The sequence below is a fragment of the Ostrinia nubilalis genome, chromosome Z, assembly GCF_963855985.1.
Source record: "Ostrinia nubilalis chromosome Z, ilOstNubi1.1, whole genome shotgun sequence".
NCBI lineage: Eukaryota > Metazoa > Arthropoda > Insecta > Lepidoptera > Crambidae > Ostrinia > Ostrinia nubilalis.
The window spans coordinates 7,165,537-7,190,850 of NC_087119.1; the positions used below are offsets into that span (position 1 = coordinate 7,165,537).

A 25,314-nucleotide genomic window follows, 5' to 3' on the forward strand; every position below is an offset into this window, starting at 1 on the left:
CTAAAACAAAAAAATGATAATTGAGCCACTGTGGACTACTAGGTGTACACACTGACTCACTACCGTGGTACACAGTATTAACGTGGTACGGCAGTATTTATATGAAAAGAAAATGCCCATTCCGCGTAGTTTTTTATTAGAAATAATAACAAAACTGCACAAGCTATTCTTATTATAATCAACAATTCAACACGACTCTTAGTACTTTTATTGCTACCTATAAGATCTTAAGTCATCTCAATCTCTTCGTTATTTATTTCTTCCCTATTTTTCTGTCGGTTTTTTTCCGTGGCATTCTGTAAATAAAAAAAAAATCGATTTAAAGTTATAAAAATATTGAATTCGTATAAAGTATTAAAATTGAGTCACTGTGTACTTCTACGCCATTTTGTAAATATTTGATCAAAAAAACCAAGATGTAAAACAAATTAGTCAAAATTCGGATTAAAGACAATTGATACAAGACCTACTATCCGATAAATATAACGGCTATTACCTATAGCAACAAACAAAGATATGAAAACAATCGAAACTCACCTTAGAATGTAATTTAGTGGGCGCGAAAACAAAAAACATTCCCTCACCCTTCCGCACGGCACTTGACCGGCGAGCAAACTGGTTTAAACGTGTTCGGGTACCAAGACCTTTGAATCGGTAAAAGAGACAAATATATATTCCTATGCCTTCAGGTCGAAACATGACTGAGCCACTGTAGCCGACCGAGTCACTGTTGCCTCCTTGACCCTACTTTTAAAAGCCCATGCAAATAAAGGTTTTGACTTCTCTGCATCACACTTACTATTAAATGAGATTGCTCTACATTAAAAAAAACTTTGAGTGTGTAAAAAACTAAAATATGTAGCTGTCTATTTTGATGGCAAATGTAAATAAAAGTGAAACAGCATTTGAACGAGATTTTCAGTTTTGCAAAAAACTGCAATGCTATTTTCATTTCATCGGGTCAAAAGAATTGGTTTATTAAAAAAACCTGCTCTAAATTGCCCATTTTAATTGGCACGCGCGCGTTACACTGAAATCCTTTCCATCCCCCATAACCATTAAATTGACGACGGCAAATCAAGCTTTACACTAGCATCCTAAATGTAGTGGCAATAAGGTGCTATGTTGTGGCTAAAATGTACAAGCGGGCGACTGTATTCGGTTCAAAAGTATTGCCACTATTTTGGCTGGAACTAGAATCCTTTGAAATAATCTTGTTTATTTGCTTTGAATAATGATCGCGGACAAATTATGGCAACCCCAATTTATATGAGTACGTAGCGGCGTACTGCGGGTACCATTGTTCGGAAGGAGGTCAAGTCTAGCATAATAAGAATTTCTACTAAACTGCCATCATTGTTCTAGACGCTGCAATTAAATTTGAACCTTTTAATTAAAGTTTAGCGGTGGAACGTTAGAAATTAAAAATAACGAGACAAGAAAGCTTAACTTCCTACATTACTGCCTAAGATTTTAAAAAGAAAATGACATTATTTTTACAGATATAATATCTGCATGTACTTATCTAATAGTTTTAGACTCACGTGTGTTATGATGAGTAAGTATTATTTATGATTTAAATAATTTGCATATGAACTCAATATGAACAAAAATGATAATTATTAACAAATGGTAGGATTTAGTCCAGTATTTTAAATATGATGCTAAAATAGAGTTTCTATTGTGTTTTAAGACCTAAATTTATAAAATTAACTGAAATTAAGAGGGAAACTCAATTACCTAGACTGTCCTAGACCAACGTCACGCCACTCATTACCATGTATTATGTACCTAAATTGCTTACTGCGGTCACTAATTATGTTGTAAAGCAATTATTACGCGTGCTGTCAACCGCAGTTCCAATTCAGGTCGCCTAGATTTGATTTTGGTTTCAATCCACTCGAATAAGAACAGCAACGCTTGAAACCCCCAGCGGTTTTATTAAAAAAGCTTTTCCCTGTAAAAATTCTAGATTGCATCTCCCAATATCGATGTCCCAATAAAAGAAATCCATTGACATTCGGCAGCGGGATAGCGATCGCGATGTATTTTTTTAGGGTTCCGTAGTCGAATGGCAAAAAACGGAACCCTATGGATTCGTCTTGTCTGTCTGTCACAGTAGTTTTTTTCCGAAATTATAAGAGCTATACTGTTGAAACTTGGTAAGTAGATGTTTTTTTAATACGTCATAAATCGTAAACATTTATGTCACTTGCTGCTATGGAACCCTTCATGGGTGACTCCGACTCGCACTTGGCCGCTTTTTTACTATAGAACTTTTTGAAATCGATTCAGAATGTTGAGACAGGTTTATTGCGATTCAACTTTGAGAAGTTGAGAAGGGCAATCATCTTGAACTGTAAATAAGTTATCGAATGTTTTAACAATGTTTTTTCATTTCAAATATTTATCTTAAGTAGTGAACGAAGGACATTATTAAAGTACGGGGACGGCAAGTTAACTACAGATCTTATATTTTTTATAGAGGCGCGACGTCGCAACAAAATACATAATTATGTCACATATTCTGTTGAACTGTTGTTCTTACCTACTTAAACACTATAAATAACTACGTACTGAGAGTAGTGACTTGTCTATTTTAGTATTTGCCTGTCATTAACGTATGATAATGGGATCATCCATGCATGCAACCAATTTTGCTGCTTGAAAGAACATTTTAGTGACATCAACTAATCGATTGACTGATTGAGTAAATTCTAACAAATAAGTTACATTTTATCACACATTTTAGTTTGTTCCTTTAATAAACCGTTTATAAAAGATGCTTTATTTAAATGGCGTAGAGTTTAAAACTCCCAACGAGCTTCTCCCAACGCTCTTACTAATAGCTTGCGGTGAAAAGTGGTCCACTAGACAAATCGCACAATGTCAAACTTATTTTTTTGAATTTTTGCGTTGATTTAGAATTTTTCACAGTTTAGAGGCAGAAGTGTTTGATATGAATTTCCACTCTAATATCTCTACGCGTTCATGTGAAAAAGGGTAGGTAGTAAGTTTATAATTATTTAAAAAATATTTTATGTCATGTAAGCAAAAATAATATTTTAATATTTTATGTAACTTCAAATTTATCATTTTGGCAATTTTTCCTTTATCTGTACTATAATAACGTTGCTTCGTGCCGAATTTCAAGATTCTGAGTTCACGGGAAGTACCTTGTAGGTAGGGTAGGATTACCTAGCGTGTGACGGAAATTCGTCTAAGGTGTCGGTATAAACTGCTGTATCTTTTGATCGCGTTAACTTAAAAGTTTGATTTTTTCACTGCTTAAAGGGACAATAGACCTAGGTATTTGGTATAAATTTCAATTTGATACCTTTATTCGTTCGTGAGAAATAAGGTAGTAAGTTTCATTTTATTAAAATATTTTTATTATATTATATAACTAAAAAAATGTGATTTTCGCAATTTTCCCTATATTTGCATTATATGACAATGCTTCATGCCAAATTTCAAGATTCTGAGTTTACGGGAAGTATCCTGTAGGTTTTGATTCCTTTGCGAGTGTCGAAAATTTGTTGAAAATATCGACATAATCGGCTGTATCTTTTGATTGGCTTGGCTTAGAAGTTTGATATTTTCACAGCTTAAAGGGACAATAAACCTGAGTATTTCATGTGAATTTCAGCTTGATACGTCCACGCGTTCTTGAGATAAAGGGTCTTGACAGACAGACAGACGGACAACAAAGTGATCCTATAAGGGTTCCGTTTTTTCCTTTTGAGGTACGGAACCCTAAAAAGACTAAAAAGAAGGCTAATTCTGGCATGGTTTTAAATTTGAAAGTGATCGCATAATTCAATTGTAGATAGGTATACAATTTCCTTCGAGAAGCCTAAAAGAGATTCTGAAGGCAGATTACTTGCTGTAATCCGGAATCCCACCCGTCAGCCCGCTATATTAAGTGAAACTGCTCTTAACTATTTAATTTCGCGTGCATCCGCATTCCCTTTGAGCTAAATTCACATGGAAGTTCCTTTGCTTCCCAGTAATATTTTAGTTTGAGTCGACTGAATTGAGAGAAGTTTGTTGTGAAGATTGGTAAGTTATTCCAACGTTAACTTCAACGTTAACGTTTCTGAGAACAAACGGTGCATCTTGACTTCGGGGCTTCGGGGAAGTTTGAACCGATGGCCATTCATAAACTCTTGTACGGCAGCACTAGGACTTTGCCCCAGTCACTTTAGTTTGTGGACCTCTTTGCAAACACTCAACTGCCTGGAATTCTGCCTCTGCTGACGTTTGTAAATGAGCCAGGGTTGTATAATTAGTTTAAGATTTCTTTTGCTTTCCCAAGATATTTCAGGAGTGTACAAATGTTTATTATTACACCTGTATATTTTGTCTGCAAAAGCTTTTTGACAATAGTGCAACTAAATTTTTAAGGAATGTTACGAACGTTACGATTATAGTTGATTAATGTAATGTGGTCCAACTATACAAATATTATGTGAAACGTATCAAGTTTGACACTAGCAAAGGTTTCGATCGGATTATATTCGGTCGGTGAAAACTTATATCCCATCAAAAACAATACTTGTCAAAAAAACCAAGTCTCGCAACTCAGTTGTTCTACGGTAAAAAGTTGTGAGATCCATGTAATACCAAGTCCAGGCCAGGAAATCTTTAACGTTTTACATAAATTATTGACTTGGCATTCGCACTAAATAATGCAATTTACACGTGTTTTCATGCGATGGCCAAGTCAATAATTTTTTTTGACAAGTATTGTTTTTGATGGGATCTCATTTATTTTTGTATTTTGTAGACAGCAGTTATGTATCTAGAAAACTGGACCGAAATTGAAAAATTTTACTCGACTTGGCGGTTGCACTACCGTGCCCCCAAATATTTTAGTTTTTCCTTGATTCATACACCAAACACAAATTATATTACAAATTTGAAGCTTCTACGTCTGCTAGAAGTGCCTTAGAGTTTTGATGATCGGTGAGTCAGTCAGTGAGTGACAAAATTAAGAAACTTTGACCCGTTATAATTCTTAAACTACTGGTTCAAATTGAATGAAATTTGAAATATACCATGTCTTTACAATGCCTGCATGGTTACTGAAAATTCAGTCTTCTAGTTTTATCCACAACGAAGTTACAGGGGGTCGAAAATGGCCTGAATTGCTTCGAGAAAAGGATGGTACGGCCGTGCCGCTTTTTTGCTCGACTTGGTGCAAAAAAGCGGCACGATTAGTTAGGTTTTTAATTTGACGCCATGATACAGAGCTCTTTATGAACTGAAAAGTTTATTAGCAACTCGTTCAGCATGCAATGTTAGTGAAGACTTCATTACTAAGTACTATTTCCAAATACTAATAAATACCTCATCATCATCATCATATACGTCCACTGCTGAACATAGGCCTCTCCCAATGCTTTCCATGCTGCCCGGTTGGTAGCGGCCTGCGTCCAGCGCCTTCCTGCTACCTTTATGATGTCGTCAGATAATAAATACCTACCTATAAATTCTTGTATTATTGCTATTCGACATCTATCTAAAGTATTGGATATACGAAATGCAGAAATTTTTCAAATGGCAATGCCAGATTTTGTATGGAAGGTGGCGTCTTTTTTTTTCGCGCTGATTCTGCTCCACACTGATGGCTGGAGCCTATAAATGCATGGTGTTGTTTGTTTACACGCACAATGTCACTATTTTGTTGCAATTTCTAATACAAAACTTGCGCGCAAAAGGCAAATCTAGTCTGTAAAGTCATCAAACATCTAATGCTCGTAACTCAGTTCAGACTGAGTTTAGAGGTACCTATACATCTCATAGTAAGTTTGGTTTATTACACTATTTTGTAATAAAAAACAAGGTTTGGTCGATGGCCGCGAGAAAAAAATAAGACGCCAATTTCCGGCTGTCTTTTCAATGGTCAACAGGAATACTTGGAGTTGGTGATAGAACTCGGTGCAACCTTCCACAACAATCTAACAATCTAGGTTAAGTCGACAGCGTGTGAAATATGGATGAATAAACTTCAATGGCTTCAACCGTGCAAATGCTGATGTAAAATGCATTGGGTATAGTATAATATATCTGTATAGTGAGCCTCGAGTAGTAACGAATAATAACAATGAATAATGCAATGTCACGAAGTTATGATATGACTATGAAAATAATGCGAATTAATTGGTTTATACTAGTGGCAAACGCGCTCTCTACCATCATAGCCATTTCGTCAAAGTATAATTAAAAATAATGACAATGATATATGTCTTAATAGAAATAAATACGAGCAGGATGATGATGATGACGATGGTGTAGTCTTGATGAAAAAATAAACAAAACAAAAGACTGAAACCACTGAAAAATAATAGCTCTTCCATTCGCTCCATCTTAAATATGAAGGAGGTAATGATCACTCATATCAGTTACTCATTGTCCGCAATTGGAGATTTTAAAAGGGGTCTTAACTTTTATTTTAAACAAGTTACCAGCGCAACTATTCTTTATAACTACATAATTGTTGTGCCTTATAACTAACTAATCCGATTAACACTTAACTAAATTATGTCGCTAGAAAATATTTGCCAGTCAATATAAGCGATTCGCCAAACAAATCGCGTACAATTAGAATCTGTCAAAAGCAATGCCATCGAAGAGTTCCATTACGAGTAGGTACCTATAAATAGCTCAAGGCCCGAGCCACAACTTCGGCTGTGGATCCGTAGCTCTTAAAGCCAAGAAGGTTCAGTGTCAAAACTACTGATTCTAAGAATTACGCCCGTATTCACAAACATTACTATAAGGTCTCACAGTGCGCGTGGACGCACAGGGTCACACATGAACCAGTCACAGAACTCTATTCAACGCTGTGCATTCGATTTGCTGCTTCACTTAAGCAAGCATCGTTTGTGAATACGGGCGTTAGTCCTGTTAAAATATTAAATATTATACTAAAATTGCTAAGTCAGAGTCCAAGTCTAAATTCCTTTATTTGCATGGAATATTAAATAGTGATTAGATATCGTCAATTATTAAAATTAAAATAAAAGACTAATAAATAAAAAAATACTTTAAAGTTTTGCTCTTGGAGCCTCCACATGTCTCATAATCTTTTAGCCGTACGCGCTTCGACCAACTTTTGGCAAGTCCAGAGAAGAAGCGCCGCTACAAACTCAGTCACCACTGCCGGTTAAATAAGTGTTTATTCATAGGGCAAAAAGTCTTTATCGCAATGACTACATAATATTCGCATAATCATTGTCCCTTTATTGTTTTAATGATAATATCCACGAGAAACGTGGGAGTGATCCTATTCTACGACAAGACTGCAGTCCTACGTAGTTAATGCAGAGAGCATTTAAGGAGTAACTGTAAGTTTTAGCCAAACCAACGCGATCACACGCGATCAGCTGGCGTGGCGTGCAGCGATGGCGATCAATGCATTTAAGTCTGATCGCCATCGCTGATCACGTGTGATCGCGTTGGTTTGGCCGAACCTTAAGACTGATCGCCATCGCTGCACGCCGGCTGATCGCGTTGGTTTGACTGAACCTGTAGAACGTCTGCTTTTTGTTCTTATAAAATTGAACTACGAAAGTTCTAAATGCGGTTTTTGTCTGAAGATCTTAAAAAAATGAAACAAGTTATGCGATAACGAAAATTTATGAACAATAACAAAATACGAAATATATTTTACGTAAAGCAAATTCTAAATATCACTACAGCTCAGGTGAAACTGCCAGGAACACACACTCCATCAATACTGTATTTCGAGCAGTTGTACAACACAGCTCCACTCGGCCGCAATATTGGCATATTAATCACGCTGACACGACACACCTGCATCATAGATATTTGGCCCAGATCACAGCCAAATTGATTGACAACGTTAATTTTGCTGGTATGATGCTGCAAACACAGTTTGTGGCGTTCTGTGTAGGTAATAATTTAACATAACAACAACAAATGGAATACATTTTCGGTTGTTGTCTCGTCGTTTTTTATCGTTTTAGGTAGAAAACTCATTTTGAATTGAAATCTGAAATTAGTCACCGATAGTTAGTGACACCGCTGTGTTGTTATCAACTAGTTTTTAGTTAATTCGGGCCATGTAGTGACCTGTGCGACCCAGATATCCGACCAAGTATGAAACCCGTTTTTACTCAGCCAAAGCCATTTTGAGTAGAATTTACACATTATCGTAACTCCTATGCATGTAATAATTATATACTTACCATATCGTAACTATTATTTGTATCAAATGATATCATGTTTAGTGCCAAATTATAATGAAACAGTTTACTAAAATTTTATATTACTAACACTAAGCTACTCTTTGTGGTAGGTAGGTACTATTAACTAAGAGGTAGTACCAGTAGTACTAAGTTCGTTTTTTTTTGTCCACAGGCAAGCCTCCGGACTTCATCGCGTTCGCTATCACCCTGATGATGATGATGGTGCTCGTCGCTGGCGTGAGGAAGTCGATCTTCTTCACCAATGTGCTGAACGCCATCAACTTGAGCGTCTGGGTGTTCATCGTCACGGCTGGGGCCTTCTACATCGAACCTAAGAACTGGATGAAGAAAGGATTCTTGCCGTATGGATGGAGTGGGGTAAGTCGTCATTACACTCAAAGGACAATGTTCGTTCTCCATACATTGTTCGCCGTTAGATCAACAGTGCCGAAAAAATACTTTCTAGGTTCTAAATGACACAAATCTTTATGTAAGAACAATTATTCCTGGCGGACCAATTCTATAAACTTATTGATAGCAATATTGTTATCATAACCTCTTACTTACTAGTATTGTATTATATTATTTTATGCACATCGATTTGGGAGATGTTCTGTATTGTAGTTGTCGCAGCCAAATTGTATTATAATATTGGACGGGTTTTGGAAATAGCTCAGCGTTCCACTTTTATGATTTACTTACTTACATTTTGCACGTAAATAAATAACATGAATCCTATGTTTACTTTCCACTCTTGACATTTAACACGTGACTTACCAAACTAACTATCTCCATGGTTACCGTCTTAGTCTATGCATGACTAGGGATTGAACAACTTTTAATTGAATATTATTAACAATTCTCGATAATTATTATCGATTGAAAAATATTCGGTATTTGAATCGAAAGATATATTCCATTTTATCAATATCAAAATATTCAATTTTAATAATAAAATAAATATTATTTACTACTACCTATGAAACGTTCTGAACATTGCCTGGAGCGCTCCCCCAATCCTGGGTTTTCCCTTTCCAAGCTGAGAGGACATCTTTTTGGTTCTATCGATACATTATAAAGGTACTTAATATTTGAAATGTATTACCAATTATTGTTATAAGCATTTTGAGCGAATAAAACTTTCAATTCTATTAGAACTTTAGACATTTCTCTCACTTTAAGCGGCATTGGATTTTTCATCGGATTTTGAAACTGTTACAGATATATTAAAGATGATCCCATATTGTTGTCATTGTCTATATCAGTGTTATGATCACAATTCTTTTTATTTTATTCATAACCTTCGACCAGTTGGACACATTAGATAGCTTCTTGTAGTATCGTGCAATATATTTTTAACTTTTAATTAAAATCTAGTCATACTGTAGCAATATGGACGATTTATTTTATTTACAAGATCGGTATCTTATTGTCTATGATGACCGCAGTCAACATCACTATTACATGGATTCCTAACAATAAAGTACGGCATTGCCTTGTGCCGATTTTACATAGATTTTATCGACACAAATTATGGAACTTCATAGGATATGGAGCAGGCCACGCCCTAAAATGACCGGATGTCGTCATAGTATTATGGAATACATATAAAAGACTTTTATTATTTCATTTTCTAATCCTCAAGTGTCCGTTACAATCTAATTAATATTTAAGTATTCAAAAAGTAAGAGATTAATTTTGATACTTTACTGCTGTGCCCAGGAATCTGAGGCGGTTTCTGACAATGTCCTTTGCTGAAATTCCCTGCGTGATTGAATCAGAAATGAGGAGATCCGTAGCAGAACCAAAGTGACTGAGCCCGCAGAATCGCTAAAATTAAGTGGCAGTGGGCGGGGAACATAGCTCGTAGAGCTGATGGCCGCTGGGGCAGGAAAGTTCTTGAGTGGCGACCACGAGCCGGAAGACGTAACGTGGGCAGGCCTCCCACTAAGTGGACTGACGATCTGGTGAAGGTCGCGGGAGGTGCCTGGATGCGAGCGGTGCAGGACCGGTCTTTGTGGATATCCTTGGGGGAAGCCTTTGTCCCCCCTGTCCTGCCCTGTAAATATAAAGTTGTTTCCACGGCATTATTTTAAAATGCAAGTGTGCAGTGGCGAGCTGGTATTGCTCCTGTCCTAACAAAAGATCTGGTCTAATACTCCAATATCTAAAGTATTTCAGTTTGTAAACCACAAGGAACGTGAAACGTTTGAATTGAATTGAATTGAATTGAAATAAATCGAATTGGAAATGCCTCCTTTGTACTGTACTGTTGGCTCTTTCATGCAATACAAATTGAAACTAAACTCGAACAATACTAAACTCTTTGTGAAACAGAGTAAGTACCTACATATTAGATCGTATTAGTTGCTATTTTGGTGTAAATGCTGCGATTATTTAGTTATTGGCTGAAATGCAAGCATACATGTTTAATTTCATGCATTATTTTCCAATTATAAATCACATCTATTAATAATAATTAACGTTAACGCTCGTTAAATCTTCTGAAAGAAACATTAACGTTTAACAAAGTAAACTTTATAAGTAACGTAGTTAAAAATTTCATTACCGGTGGCCAGCCTTGCTGAAATATTTCAAGTGCTCGTACGAGCGCGAATTGAGTATAGTTCGCCGCAAAATTAAATTGCCCAATCACTCAACGCCGTTATTGACTTATCGGATATTACATACACTTGTCTGTAACAGACTTGCTACAATAAAGCCACTTTGTTTTATACTTTACGGCCTAAGTTTAAAGACGGATATCACTAAAATGAACTGAAAAATGTTTGGTGGTTTTTTATTTATAGTACAAAAAAGTTTTAGTATTTATTTTGAGAACTGGCATTGTTAACGAAACCGGTAACATATACCAATTAGTTTTGATACAAGTATTGAGTTCACTACAAATAGTATTCCTATTTTGTAGAAAATAGGTTTTGCTTTGACCTAAAAAATATTTAAAATAAAAAGTGTTCAGCTCTGCACTTTTATTGGAGTAAAATAATATACAATGTACTATTTCGTAATGTTTATTACTATCTTATGCTGCAGCTAATGTTATCCTTGCTAAAATTTTATTAATTAGGCATACTTAAAAGCTGAAGTTATCCGATTCTTTCTTAATATCGGTTAGTGCACACAAACTTTGCAATAGTTGCATTTATATTGCGGTTGACTGTATGCTTTTACAAGAAAGAAAATTTTAAATTTTTGAAAACTCGAGTGCCCTAGTTACAGATGCTTTGGACCTCTGTTTTCTTGCAATAATGAGAACCGGGTCACCGAGGGAAAGCACGATTATTAATTTTCAAAGTTTCAATAAAGCAACGACTGTGGTTTGATTCTTTTGTATTGCAAAAAGAAGAGATCTAGTTTTTAAGGTTCCGTAGGTAGGTTAAAAGTATTAAAACTTTGGATACTTAACTTGCACTTTTAATTCTTATTCATAGTGTTAAAGGCCGGTCGATCTATTCTCATAAATAAAACACTGGATACTCATCTTTCACATTATATTGCCTTATTTTAGATACAATTCATCACTTAGCACAAAAGCGCGCGGAGTCGTCTCCGCGCGTCCCTCTATTCTGACGTTTGATGCTAGCGTGACATTGACGTATTGTCAATGTCACTATGACAGCATCTCATTGGCCACAACGATACCGTTATTTTAACGTTTTAGATTTTTCATAATTAACAGTTCGGCCATCCTACATTTCCTTCGCCCTCGAAGGTCTACTCTACTCATAGCACACTTGACGCCTCGTATTGGGATCCGGCTGTGCCACCATTCGCACCACACGCTGGCCGTGAACGCGCTCATAGGCGCCCACAACGTGCCCTGGCTCACGCGCGCCCTGCTGCTCCACCACGCGCGGCACCTGCTGGACTCCTGCTGCGCCGACCGCGCCGCGCACCACGCAGCACTCGCCGCGCTGGCGCCGCTCGTGACGCGCCGACTCGCCCGGCTGCACCGCCTGCCCGCGCACTCGCTGGCGCGCGAGCCGTTGCCGCTGCTGGCGCTGGCCGCGCTGCTGCTGCCCGAAGCGCCCGCGCTGTGCGCGCTGCTGCCCGAAACGCGCGCGCTGACCGCGCTGCTGCCCGAAGCGCGCGCGCTGACCGCGCTGCTGCCCGAAGCGCGCGCGCTGACCGCGCTGCTGCCCGAAGCGCGCGCGCTGACCGCGCTGCTGCCCGAAGCGCGCGCGCTGACCGCGCTGCTACCCGAAGCGCCCGTGCTGGCCGCGCCGCACTGCGCCGAGCTAGCTGTCGCGCCGCTGCGGCCCGCCGCGCTTGAGCCGCCACCGCCGCCCACGCGCGGGCACCTGCAGCTGGCGCCGCTAGGCGCGCTGCACTCCACGCACCTTTGCACGCTGACTACTTTCGGCTCTGCTGACACAAGAAATCATCATACAGTACATCTATACACCATCATACAGTACATCTAATGTCGTCATCCTAAATGATTTATGGGATTAGTTAGGGTTCTTTGAACATTTTCACTTTAAACCCACACAGATTAGGCCATTCCACATAGCTTGTCATGTCATGCCACATGTTCTCCTCACACAGATATCAGGACATCTCACGCAGAATGACAATGTCCGCCCAGCTTCATGACAATGTCCACTGGTGTATGATCAACAAGTACATCATATACATTATTATTATTATTATTTTCAAACCATTCCCATAACCACAACATTATCAACATATTAAGATGAATAACACAACTACATAAATCATCATTAACAACAAAACAATGCCAGTCAAACATATTGATGCTTAACATTGTGTCTGGGTGAACACCAAGTTGCTCCACACACAAATGCAACTTTATCAAAATAAACTTCTTGTTATTATCTTAGGTAACAGCACAATTGCAAATACTTCAATGAAGTTACCATCCTCAAAGCATTCACAAGAAATACCCAAGTACTTTAAATAACTTTTTGCTTAAGGCTGCTAGCGGCAGTTGAGAAGTACTAAAGTCTAGCAGTAGACTGTAGCTAATTAATTATTAAAATCTGTTCACACTCAAGTTAATTGTATGCAATTCATGCCAATGACAAGAATAAGCACAGTTAAACAACCAAGCCGCAGTGGCACTGCTAGTCTCAGCCCAACCCTTGCAATAAAACATTAATTCAACTCACCAAATATCACAGCTGATTCCTTTTGTATTGCATTTTCACTCACCAAATATCACAGCTGATGCCTTTTGTATTGCATTACCTTCTGTCCAACTCCAAATCACTTATGTGGAGTACACTTGCTCAGTGTTAAGCTTCACTCTGGTATTGTGCTTGACTGATTTGCTCACCACAGGGCCAACCCGCAGACAGATAAGTCACCACATCTAAAACTCAAGTCAAATCTAAAAATATGCACACACAACATGCTACAACCAGTAACCTTTTTATTAAACAGCTAATAAATAACCTCAAGATTAAAATCATTTTCACCATGTGGGAAGAATAACCAACAATAATGGCTGGTACACAAGAATACTCTTTAAGTTAAATGTACCACATCATTCTATATCTTTTTTTAATTATAATAATTGGATAAATTTTAATCACCCACACTAATTTTAAATTTTAGTGATACAACCCAAATCACTTCTGGCAGCAGAAATTAATTGATAAGTTGGAAAAGTTCAATATTAACATTATATTTACTCAAAATATAGCATCATGTAACATAATAATAATTATGTTTCACAATAATTGAAGTATCAATCACTATAAGAGTACCAAAAATACACCACATGTTCAACGGCCTGACTGGCTGCTTTACTTAATTTCAATTTACAAATTAAGCTATTTAATAGATTTTATCTCATCTTATAGTGCTCAACATCAAGAAAGAAACATCATGATACTAAAACTGGTTTACACAACACAGACCTTAGCTTCAATTTACTTGAATAAAACTAATTATTAATTCTTCTCCAAAATAATGCCAAGAGGTTACTCGGGCATGATCACCAAACTTATTTAATTTATCTGACCAAATTCTATCTATTCTTTATAGATTTTAAATCTCAACAAGTTATTCTTTGCAGAATGTAAACATGAACAAATGAACACCGTTCAATTTAATTTGATTTACTAAAATAGTTTATTAGGCATTGCAATTAAAGTGAGCACATACCATAGCTTTCACACACATTCCTGGCATTATCAGTAAAGACTGACAATACCTATAACATTTGATGCTTCATTCACTTTCATGCATTATTATGCTCAAAAAGGAAATGTGTTAATATTGTTGTTGTTGGAATAATCGATAATAATAATAAATCGTACCTGCTCTGGGGCCATCGTTAGTCAAATTGTTCACCACTTACGTGACCACAAGTCAAGTTACGGAGGGAGTATGTTCATAATTTGCGTCCATCATTTCTCGTACTTAAATACTTTTCTGCATCTCACACAGTTGTCAGCGTGGTTTCCTTGACATTCTCTCTTCATCATATTCCATTATAATCATAGAATCGTGGGCGTTTTGTGTTAACATTCGTGACAAATAACACGAAACATTGGTCACCTGGAACACTTTGAAATCACGTTACTATCATAGGTTTCAGATCTCACTTCTGAACTATTAAAGGCCGGTCGATCTATTCTCATAAATAAAACACTGGATACTCATCTTTCACATTATATTGCCTTATTTTAGATACAATTCATCACTTAGCACAAAAGCGCGCGGAGTCGTCTCCGCGCGTCCCTCTATTCTGACGTTTGATGCTAGCGTGACATTGACGTATTGTCAATGTCACTATGACAGCATCTCATTGGCCACAACGATACCGTTATTTTAACGTTTTAGATTTTTCATAATTAACAATAGTTATTTTGAAACAAGAACTTAAGACGTACCTAATAACAAGACGTGTGCAAAGGTAATGATGATGCGCGCTACTCTGGCGTTAACTCCCGGATTGTCATTATACTCGTATCTCTTAGGCAGAGTTGCACCACCTAACTTTGACCGTAACTATAACGATAACCGGTGTTTTTGGTATGGAGTTTGTCATAATTAAACTATGATGACCAAGCCTAAATCACTCGGACTTAAATTATTTGAACTTATTTGACGCTAACAGTAGCTTTTTAACAAGAAAAATGGTTTTCTTGTAGAATCGTCGCGTTGTTTCGAAGTGCAGTTGCATAACAAAGCTTAAAAACTATTCAATCTCAAGCATAGATTGCTGAGTTGCACCATCTTACTTTAATTTTGACAAACGTCAAAAATCTATCAAATTTCATACAAAAAACACCGGTTATTGTCAATGTTACGGTTAAAATAAGAAGGTTCAACTCAGCCTTAAGTAGTGTTTGTGTTTTATTGGTTGAATTAAAATACCAAACTCAAAATCTATAGGCTCTTTTACACTGCGCGGAAAAAAAAACAGTGGGGTGGATTCATCATTCATTTATTTTTCATGCCCACCCCACTGTTTTTTTTACTTGACTCGGCTAATTTCCGAGCAGTGTAAATGCGCCATAATATGAATCGAGTTTTCAGCGTTGTTTTGAAATACGAACCTAAGAGCTGCTCTGTTGGCATCCCTAGAATACCAGTGGCCGTGACGCGCTCTTTCCCGTCACTTTGTACTGACCGGAGACCTTGGCACCTTTTAGTTTATTGTTTCTTTCATTTTATATTGTTCCTCTCTGTTAAGTTTACGGTTGTTGAGTGGTCATGCTGTTGAGAGTAAATAATAGTTTTCATGAAAGAATTAAAATATTTTTCATCCCATACCCTTATCGTATAAAAAACCTAAACTTACCTATATAACTTCTTTATAGAAAAAATGGTTCTCACATTATTGGTAATGGCAGTTCTATTCATTTATCACAATGTGCTTGAAATAAACAGAAAATGAAGAGTATATTATCTTTGAAACTCCTGACAATTTCGAGTTAAACTTTAACGTATCGTAAATAGACAGAATGTTTTTGCAAAAATTCGTTTTCAATCAAATATTTTCCAGTACTGGCTCCATCGCAAAATGAAAATGTATCTACAGCGGAATCTGTTTGATTTTTGCAGTGACTGTTCTGAACTATCGACTCGAATGCAGATTTGATTAAGGCTACTCTTGTTACAGGCATAACCTTATTCTATATCGGACTCAATCAATCGGGAAAATTCAATTTTAAACTTTGTTTTGTTGGGAAAGAGAAAAAGAAAGGTATTTTCCTCCTACTTCGAAGTTTAGAGTTACCATTCTGTAGCGATAGATAAATCTTACACAATACGTGTGAGAACCTTGGGAAGTGTAGGCTAAATCCTTTATTTGCCTCTGGTAAATACTACGGGACTATTCCCACCTCTCGTTCCCACCGCTGCAACTATTGTGTAACCAGGATCTACAGCTTGACCGCCAATAAAAACCCAACCAATGAAGGTGAAGTTTGTCCCGGTGGATAGTTAAACTGTCATTGGACCCGCAACGAAATTAATCAGAAGAACATAGGAGGAGTTCGAAGTTAAGGTTCGACTTCCCTCCATTGCAAAGCGTATGACAGGTTACAAACAAAGGCCAATACTTAATATTTTTCACAAAATCGCTTAAAAGCACGGAAATCCAATAATATTTTTCACAATCATAAATGTACTCTTGTAGTAGATCGTAAATGTCCTGACGGTGATGATCATAGCTCAAATTTCCAATACATATTTGCCAGTCACTTAATACCAGCTTCCTAAACCGTGCCCCATTATACAAGGAAGGGAGAGTTTCATAGCTTCAACATTATCCAGAAGATTAACTATCATGGCACCAGATGAGCCGTAGTTGTCTTTAGACTTTAGATATACCAAGTACATAAACGTGTTAGAGCTAAATTACACGTTTTACGTGAGGAAATTCGCTGTAGACGTGCAGACTCTAAATAACATTTAGACAGTGATGTCATTAGAAAAAGATGTAAGTATAGACGACGGAATTTCAAGTTGAAGAAGGCACTATGTAGTGGTAAAAGGGTGTTTAGGTATATTGCAACAAAAATGTGTAGTCTGATGTACTTGGGACTATTCCCACCTCTCGTTCCCACTGCAACTCCTGTGTAGCCAGGATCGATAGTTTGACTGCCATTATAAACAAAACCAGTGAAAGTCAAGTTTGTCCCGGTGGAAAGTTAAACTGTCATTGGACCCGCAACGAAATTAATCAGAAGAACATAGGACGAGTTCGAAGTTGGGGTTCGACTTCCCTTCATTGCAAAGCAGATGACTGGTGACAAACAAAGGCTTAGGCTAAGTTGCACCACCTAACTTTAACCCTAACTATAACGATAACCAGTGTTTTTGTATGGGGTTTGACAAACAGTTAAAGTAAGATGGTGCAACCAGCCTTAATAACCTTTAAGAAAAGATATGCACCACGGGCTACTACCGTTAAGTCGATTAGTTTTGCAGCGATTGTTCTGAATCGAATGCAGGACTTGATTGGATTACAGTAACTCGCGTTACATGGATCAACTGGAGTTTATTAGATAACCGACTTTTTGCCAACGCTGCAAATCCAGTTAACCTTAATTGGCGCTGCTAGGTGAATATTCGAATACTTTCGAAGATCCGAAACGATGATTGATATTGCTTGCTTCGTGGAAAAACGTTATAAAGTTTAAAACGCTTGATGGTATAAAGTTTTGTCTTCTTTTGTTTGAAATTAAACCGTACAATTTTCTTCTTTAAGTTCAAGCCAACTTTTAAAGTAATAGAGTTTTAGAGCATTTTAATCAAGCTAAATCAAATAAAGTCTATGAACATCAAAATGAAAATAACTTTTTTACAAAGAACTCGAAAATACACAGTGTTTTTATTTGGCACTACGTTATTGGAATCGGCCCCGATCGGCTTTGATGACGTATCGTACCAGCACTAATTTGTCATGGGCTGCCGCTCAACACACGGCTTTGATGTTTACCCACTGCCATGTCAGTTATATTGCTCAGGATGGCCTTTGACTTTTATTTCAATACCTGGTTTTTGTTTACTCTTCAGGTAGGTATATGTATACGGAAAAACCCTTTTTGTAATCGTGGGGTACCTATTATACCAAAAGCCACTAACCCTTTCACGAAGTGTTAGACTCGTCCAAAGATTTATTGTCCAAAGATTTATTTATTTATTTATTTATTGTCCAATATCTATTGCCCGACTTTTTGAACTTCTTTTTTAGAAAATACGAAATAGTAGGTCTCATTTTATATCATTGCGTTAGATGTAATGGGTGATATAAGCAAAACATAAAATAAGTACTTATTAATAAAAATAGTCAGCATCATTAGAGCATGATAAAAAGTCACTTCTTACTCTAAACTTCAACTTTGTAATATCGTAATCTAGCTGGCTAAGCTAACTTTCTCTTGGTTATTACGATGTACTTCGGCAAATATTCATTTGTTTCCCTTGTCGCAGGTGTTCAGCGGCGCCGCGACCTGTTTCTACGCCTTCATTGGTTTCGACATCATCGCGACCACCGGCGAGGAGGCCAACAACCCCAAGCGCTCCATCCCACTAGCCATCGTGCTGAGTCTCGGCATCATCCTACTGGCCTACGTCAGCACCTCCTTTATCTTGACGCTTGTTGGTAAGTTCTGAAACCTCTTTATTGTCTGCTTGTATGACGTCATCGCGACCACCGGGGAGGAGGCCAACAACCCCAAGCGGTCTATCCCGCTGGCCATCGTGCTGAGTCTCGGCATCATCCTACTGGCCTACGTCAGCACCTCCTTTATCTTGACGCTTGTTGGTAAGTTCTGAAACCTCTTTATTGTCTGCTTGTATGACGTCATCGCGACCACCGGGGAGAAGGCCAACAACCCCAAGCGCTCCATCCCGCTGGCCATCGTGCTGAGCCTCGGCATCATCCTCCTGGCCTACGTCAGCACCTCCTTCATCTTGACGCTTGTTAGTAAGTTCTGCAACCTCTTTATCGTCTCCTTGTATGATGTCATCATGACCACGGGCGAGGAGGGCATCAATCCCAAGCGCTCCATCCCGTTGGCCGTCGTGCTGTGCCTCAGTATCATCCTACTGGCTTATGTCTCTACTCGTCTACGTAAGTGCTGCAACTTTCTCATCACCATCTTTCCCATCATCATCTTTCTCACCAACATTAATGGTTTGGCAGGCAACTTCTAGAAGCGTTTAGACGCTTCAAGTTATCTGACGTATAAAAGTATCTGTAAAATTAACATTGGCGTCTACTAATGACTTTATTAGCTCTCTCTGTCCATCGTGCTAAGCCTCAGCATCGTTCTCTTGGCCTACGTCAGCACCTCCTACATCTTGACGCTTTTTGGTAAATGATACACTTTCACACCATATTACCATCATTTGAAGTCAGTATTTTTTTTCCATTCCATTGTTTGGTCAGTATTTTCAGAATCGAGAACTAAGTATTTCAATTTCAACTTGATACCAAACCGTTTGAAACGCAGACACGAATCCTTATAACGATAAACAATATCAATATCCGTTGCAAATAATATTATTTGGTGTGATTTCTCTGGATTAGATTAGTTCCGCGAAACACCCTGAAATATCTAATGCTCAGCGTATAATAATACAAGAGATCAAAACTACCAATTGCTAGCACCCAACCCCACCCATCAAATTGGCAATTATAGTTTCCTGGAAGCATGGGATATCTCAGAAATACTCAGAATATGACACTAATTGACTCTGATATCTTTTTCCTACTCAGTAATCTATATTATCTGTATATTTCTGTTAATCATAGGTACTTATACACAAAACAAATTAATTACTTATCTCTTTGGACAGCGATTTGGGACATTATGTACCTAACTATGTTATTTTCATGTCAAATAAAAGCGTTAACATCTGTGTTATTCACAATAATCTGTTTGTATAATCAATTTCATTACTGTGTAATTATTGGTACACTTATGCCTGATTTTTTTTTAATCTTTGGACAATATCACACACCCCAGCTAGCCCCAAAGTAAGCAACTTAATGCTTGTGTTATGGGTGCTAGCTTAACGGATATACTACTTATATACTTTTTTTTAAATACATAAATATTATACATAGACACACCCAGACCCGTCACAGAAATTAAAATTCATCATTTCAATTTCTGCCCGGCCGGGAATCGAACCCGGGACCTCTCGGCATAGTAGTCCGTTCTGAACCACTACACCAAACGGCCGACTAACGACCGATTAGTTTCGTCCGGTTCATAAACTGCGGTCAATTAGCGAAAAATTAAATAAATCAGCGCACATTCGACAAAATATACTTAATTAACCGAATGCTGCGGTGAAATGTTCAAAAAGCATGTTATTACTGCAAAATGATTTTATTTGTGGGTGGATTGAAATATCAAACAGATGTGGTTAATTAAATTTTATTAATGAGAAAGCGATACGTTGCATGTTACACATTACGGACTTTATTATCTGGAATTACTGAAAAGTAGCCACAAAACAAAACGATCTATGTAAATGTAGAATTTACTTACCAAATTGTAAAATCATATTCTATACTTATAATAAATCTGTAGAGAGGTCAATTCTGTACATGAAATATATTTTCAAAATAACTATCAGGTGGTGATTAGTGATCGATACTGATGCCAAAAATGCAATCAGTAAAATTTTTGTCTGTCTGTCTGTCTGTCTGTCTGTCTGTATGTTCCTTATAGAAACAAAAACTACTCGACGGATTTTAACGAAACTTGGTACAATTATTCTTCATACTCCTGGGCAGGTTATAGTATACTTAGGAATTCCCACGGGAACGGGAATTAGCGGGAAAATCCTTTTATAAAAATCTAAACCGTGTAAGATAGATGAAGGGGGTAAAACGGGATCCACGCGTATGAAGTAGCGGGCGGCCGCTAGTATTACATAAACTCACTGTTGAAAATAACATGATTTTACTTCAAAATTGCGGCACCTGCTGGTGTTAGGTGCTCGTCTAGTTCAAACACGCTGCAACTGACACAGCAAGCAACCTCAAATATTACGCTAGTTTCCCAAATTCCCCAAATAGATAGGTACCATCCAAATCAAGAAAATTATTCAATCTAAAATTGAAGCTCAGTTGACTTACATCTCTCCACAAGGAAGAACGTCACCAATAGAATATTTGACACCATTCCCCAATAATTCGAATTCACAACTTAGTATGTTTATAGAAATAGTTTAATTGAGTTGACAAAATGACGTCACTTGCTTGTATTGCCATACAAAATCTATGGGAGAGTGTCGTTTTGACAGTTTTAAAAAGAACGTCAATTGATTGGTGGTGTTATCACCTCCAATATTATTGCCAATGTCCGGGTATCGCACTGCCCATAGCAACGAGCGATCCCGAATTCCTTCACACCCATCCCAAATACCGCAAAGTAAAAACCTCCCTGAATACCGGTTCAACTATTTTCATTTTCAGACTAACTGGTCATAGTTAAACGAAACTGGGTTAGACCCAAACGGGAATACCATGGGCATCGGCACAGATACACTTATAGTCGGCCTCAGTTTCGAAAATATACGGAAACGGGAGTATTCAGAGTTCTGAAGTTTGACAGAACTGGGTCACACTTGACGAGTGGAACCACTTAAATTCTGCGATATCTAGAAAGTGCTAGAACAAACTAAGTATAAACAGCACTTTCGCAATAATTCCAACTAGGTATTTAGAGACACTAAAAGGGTTTCTGAGTTCGTTAAAATTGTTTTTGGATTTAAAACTAAAGTAGATCTTGTTTTGCGACTTTATAGGTAAATGCAAAGTGACAGCAGATTGAGAGAACCAGAATACTACTAATATTAATTTAAAGATACTAAAAGGGTTTTGGAGTTCAGTTTGTTATTAAAATTTCACAAAACTAAAGTAGATTTTGATTAGCGATGTTTTTATAAATGTAAAATTAATTGTTTGGCTGCAATACGAATACAATAAATGCAGCGAGTAGAAACGTTGAATTAAGAGGCTTCATACAAAACTCACAGTAAATAAGTTGAAAAAGAACTGAAACAAAATATAGCTTTGTTATTACGAAATGTTTTCACAATTAAGGTTTTTAATACCGTCTCAGAAGAGATTTAAAAATGGCCACTTAACTTTTTTCACTGTCTGAGTTTTATTCTTAAGGTAAATCCGATAGGATCTGTAAAAGTATAATTTTCAGTTTCACCGGGATATTTAGCGTGTCATCTTAATTTTTATAAAAAAATGATTCCGCCTTTTTTCCTTTCTGAAGGTCCTGTGTTCTTAAACACTTTATTTAATAAGAAAATGATTGAACTTATTTTCAGAAATCAGCAATATTTATTTGCTTTTACATGGTTGATTTCACCCTTACTACACCCTCTTCAAGTTGTATTATAACCAAATTTTTTTGGAGTTTGACAGAATTTTGACTACAGTTATATTTTATTGATTTTGTGGCAACCGTAGATAAAGCAGCGTCCAGCAGAGTTGAAGGAAGAGGCGCAGCAACCTTAGATAAGGAACGGCCGGGATGCACAGAGGTAGGCGCATCCCCGGTGGCAGCTCCAGATTGCAAATCGGGTACACTTGAAGTAGCAGGTCTACCTGGGCACGCAGAGACAGGCGCGCCCGGAGAGGGAAACCTGCGGCAGCTCTACCTGGGCACGCAGAGATAGGCGCGCCCGGAGAGGCAGAGCTGTAGATATGTGATGCCCGACTTGAAGGCGCCGTATTGGAACCCTAAAAATCGTAGCACAATGATTTTACATGGAATCGGAAGTCCAAACTCGTCGTTTACGGGGATGCAACGTCGCGAATGCAATTTTCTGATGTCACTCCACCTGTCTGACGTCACTCCACCACATCTGTATTTGCATTTCAATACATTAAATTTTCACGCTTGTTTTTAGCAGTTTGCTCTCCCTTCGGGCACATCAATCAGTATTATTTAATTTCAGATTTACGAATTGTAATGTCGAATCCAAAGATGAATTGATACAACATTATTATTTGTGGCTTTATTCGGTACAGATACAATATTGACGCATTATTTTCAATAATTATTATTGATACCGCAATATGTGATTGGACTCTGTCCGCTCAGAGAATCTAGATATATTTTATTTCTAGGTGGAGCATTTCGATACATAGTGTGAAATCACTTTACTAATTCAAAATTCTAAGGCATAAGCTAAATAAGTACGTTTCTAGCAATTATCATAAATTAAACCTGGCTTATACATTCTAACACCAGAGCTCAATTGTTACAGCCCGCAGGACAGAAAAGCAGATAAATATTATTATGTATTGTAATAAAAACAGAAAAGAATAACTAATAATGTTAAAGCTAAAACTAATTTTCCATTGGATTGAAAGTGTCTGCGAGCGTGATCTTGTACAGCAACACGTCAGATTTTGTTGCAAAACCACCCCTATTCCTACGACATAAGACGCCAGTTTAACTGCCGTCTGTACTAGACTATTACGCGGTACCGTCAGCGCGCAAATGTTTTTATTTGTTGTTTTTCTAAGACACCCCGCTGGCAAGCTGTGTAATATGGTCACACGAGGTGGTTACTCGCAAAACTGGTGTTAATATCGCTTACATGCGCAATATTACACTATATTGTGATATTTTAGTCAGTGTCCAAAGATTATGTGAAAATTTTCAGTGGTTTGTCATTTCTGTTCTTGGAATTCTATAGTAACTTCATTAATCAACTTTTACTGTATTACAGCGACATTGCATACTATCCTATATCGTCGCTTGCCTCTCTCGTAAATGACATTTAGCAAAAAATTCAGGTGATTAGACAGATCGATTCGTCTTGCAAAACTGATTAAGATGGTGTAGATAACTCAGTTTCGAAAAAAATGTCAGATACGTCAGTTAGAGAGGCAAGCGACGATATTTCGGAACGGCAACATATTGTCATTCAGAAGCCTTACTATACAAAAGAGCGAGGATTTATGCATAGAATGAAGTCCAGTTACTCCACAATATTTTTAATATTAAAATAATTTTCATTCGCATTTAAAATACGTCGGACGCGTTGACGGCATATTGTCACCGCTCAGTTTTACGGACTGGCAGTGTCGAACCAACAAAAGATGTCCGGTGTGAAAATATGGAACCGATATTAATTAATGGACGTTTACACGTGTAGGTTTAATGTTGAGTTAATTTTAAAGTTTCACAAGAATCGTCACTTTTTTCTTCTCTTTTTTTCTACTCGGACTTGAGGTCGCTTTCAAACCTCGGTCCTACGCAGAACCATTTCTCTATCTGTCTCATTTTCTCTTAGAGATCTAGTACTGGCACGAGTGGGACAGACAAATGGAGCCAATTTCGAAGCCGTTTTGTATGCTGTTTAAGTGCTCTTTTAATTATCAGCAGACGCTCGGTTCTTTTCATGACGTAAGATTGCTGTGGTATTCTATCATGACGTATCATTTCAAAAATTCTTGCTTTTTGCGTTACAAAAATTATTCAAGACATTTATATAAGGATTCACATTATTTATATTTCATCGGAATATTAGGTATAGTGTTGCCAAAACGCAATATGCCTTTATGGCATCGTCCATGCGGCCGCAATTATTCTATCACCATTCATTAAGTGGCAATTGACATGGTATCCTAGGTCACACGTTTCTTTTCATGACGTAAGTATTGAGGAACTCAGATATGAATTGCCTTTTAAAAAAATCAAGTTTTCTTGCAGAAAAATTTTCAAGAAAGCCCTACAGTATTTTTTCACGGAACAAGATTTAGAATAAATTATAATATAAAATCACAAAGTAATGTCAGAAGAGGTAACTTCTAAACATTCAATGTACGAGTATCTCCATCGAAATATAGTGTTGGTCTATGCATCGTCCATACGCCATAGAGACGGGGATTCTCTCTATTTCGGCCACAATTAGTTTATAGTCATTCATTAAGCGCCAATTACGACTAAGTGCCATCACATACATCCGATTAAGTCGGCTGCGGTCGGCCGTTTGAGTCCCGAACGCTGCAATTTGGAGAGTGGAGTCGGAGATCGATTTCAAATCTGATATAATCAGCATAACTTCAGTCCGGCTCAACAATTCGACGATAATTTCGGGA

The 25,314-nt window shown here is 37.5% G+C and overlaps 1 protein-coding gene and 1 long non-coding RNA gene across 2 annotated transcripts in view; one reads left to right on the forward strand and one right to left on the reverse strand.

The window, feature by feature from the left end:
* Positions 1–25,314, forward strand: part of LOC135087060 (solute carrier family 7 member 14) — a gene marked incomplete at its 3' end in the record, with an annotated part of 134,445 nt that overhangs the window by 23,950 nt on the left and 85,181 nt on the right. The window contains exons 5-7 of the mRNA XM_063981907.1: positions 5,916–5,926; positions 8,394–8,594; positions 18,654–18,825. Of these exons, the coding sequence (XP_063837977.1) occupies positions 5,916–5,926; positions 8,394–8,594; positions 18,654–18,825 (384 nt within the window). The remainder of the gene's footprint in view (positions 1–5,915; positions 5,927–8,393; positions 8,595–18,653; positions 18,826–25,314) is intronic.
* Positions 120–747, reverse strand: LOC135086884 (uncharacterized). Its single transcript, XR_010260622.1, has 2 exons — positions 538–747; positions 120–296 (listed from the first exon to the last, which is right to left on the reverse strand). It is a non-coding gene; the product is annotated as an uncharacterized LOC135086884 (long non-coding RNA).